The sequence below is a fragment of the Argentina anserina genome, chromosome 1 (assembly GCF_933775445.1).
Source record: "Argentina anserina chromosome 1, drPotAnse1.1, whole genome shotgun sequence".
NCBI lineage: Eukaryota > Viridiplantae > Streptophyta > Magnoliopsida > Rosales > Rosaceae > Argentina > Argentina anserina.
The window spans coordinates 24,038,498-24,040,077 of record NC_065872.1 but is presented as its reverse complement, the minus strand read 5'-3'; the positions used below and the strand labels follow the sequence as shown (position 1 = coordinate 24,040,077).

The 1,580-nt window shown below is 39.5% G+C and overlaps 1 protein-coding gene across 1 annotated transcript; it reads right to left on the bottom strand.

Annotated features, from left to right (window-relative positions):
• Window positions 1-872: 872 nt before the first annotated feature.
• Window positions 873-1,271, bottom strand: LOC126804616 (uncharacterized). Its single transcript, XM_050531975.1, has one exon. The coding sequence runs from the start codon at window positions 1,269-1,271 to the stop codon at window positions 873-875; it is 399 nt and encodes a 132-aa protein (XP_050387932.1).
• Window positions 1,272-1,580: the final 309 nt, after the last annotated feature.

The following is a 1,580-nucleotide window of genomic DNA, read 5'->3' as shown; positions in this document are numbered from 1 at the left end:
CCAAAAATTTTCTTGCAAAAAAGTGTGTTTCCATTTTAAACGTCTTGCGGGGTAAATCGGGCGGCGGACAGAACATCTTGATGAATTTCCAAGGCCGTAGCTCGTGAACCTGTTATAGTTTGCCACTCCCCTTAAGTCTCATGTGTTAGTTCCATTGTCGAACCATTAATTCTCAATCATCACCATAAACCGGTGGAATTTAGTTCAATGAATCCTTCTGTGGATAGATTCCAAACCATTCATGCTTTAAGGAAAACAAAGTAACGCTTGTATACATTCTTATAACAAAGAACCAAAAACGAAACTTTTATTAATTGCCAAAATAATCATACATCAACATTGTTCGTGAAAAATAAACACTTGACTTGAAAAAGTCTTATTAAGGCAATACTGCCATTACAAATCAAACTTAAAAACTTAAATAAAATAAGCGATATAATGATAATTAATCGACATGAATCTTATTCAAAATCAAGAGTGGAATGAGTCTCAGGACCGACTTTCTCCTTTTCTTTTGTCTGAAAGTCCTCAACTTTGAGCTTGATGGTACCATTAGCATCAGGCATCTCCACATCTTCAATATAGTTGCTTTTATTGGACAAGTATTGCTTGCACATCTTGTGAGCTCGAACCATCTCCTTAGGAGCACGACATTGCTTATGAAAGTGCTTAGTTGAGGTTCAGATTTGGAACCTTGACCGAGTTGTCAAATTTGGGGGGACAGATGGTATCACAACCTCGAGGGTTAAGGGGCCGGCGGCGGTGCCATCCTTAGTCCAAGTTATGTTGCTACAAGGAATTCTGTTTCCTCTAGTTTGATACGGTGCAGATCAATCCCTTGATTTCTCTTTACGACCTTTTCTTTTACTTGCCTAATGAGCTTCCGGAACTCTTTTCGTCCCTGCAGGTCTTAGATTGTTATTGTTGAGAATGATCTCATTATGACGTTCCTTCTTCTTGAGAAGGTTCATCAATTCTGTAAAATTCTTGATTCTTTTGCCCTCATAATCAAGGCGATATTGGTGAGCTATTTCACTCACAGATTCTGAGAAAGTCTCTAGGGTCTTCTCGATCATGTCATCGTCAGTTTTCTCCTTGCCACATACATTTAAGTCTGCGTGGAGATTTAACATCGCCTGATGGTAATCAAGAACCTTGGAAAAATCCAGTAGATGAACAGATCTCCAGTCTGCCAAAACAATTGGCAATCGCGCGTCATGCATAATATCAAACCGTTCCTTTAGGCACTGTTTGTTGAGCACCTTGTCCATAAGGCGCCTGAGAAATATCAGGGCCTGGGCTTTCACCTCAGCGGACGCTTGGTCCGGTTTTTCTTTTGGAGGGTTGATGACAACATTAAACTTCTTTCCGACGAAGGTGATTTGCACCCATCGATGATACGCAGTTCAATGAGAATCTAGGATGTCAAACTCTATTCGTGTATTTTTCAGGTATCTACAAGAAAAGCATTGATAATGTTAGTTTCAAATTAACGAAACAAGTTTGATTTAATAAAACTATTTCAGAACAATTGTACGGGTCAAATCGGCGCGAGTTTGCAACTATGACTACCACGATCG

Bases quoted from the DNA above. Each gene is read 5' to 3' on its own strand.
- LOC126804616 (XM_050531975.1), bottom strand. From the start codon at position 1,271: ATGGACAAGGTGCTCAACAAACAGTGCCTAAAGGAACGGTTTGATATT.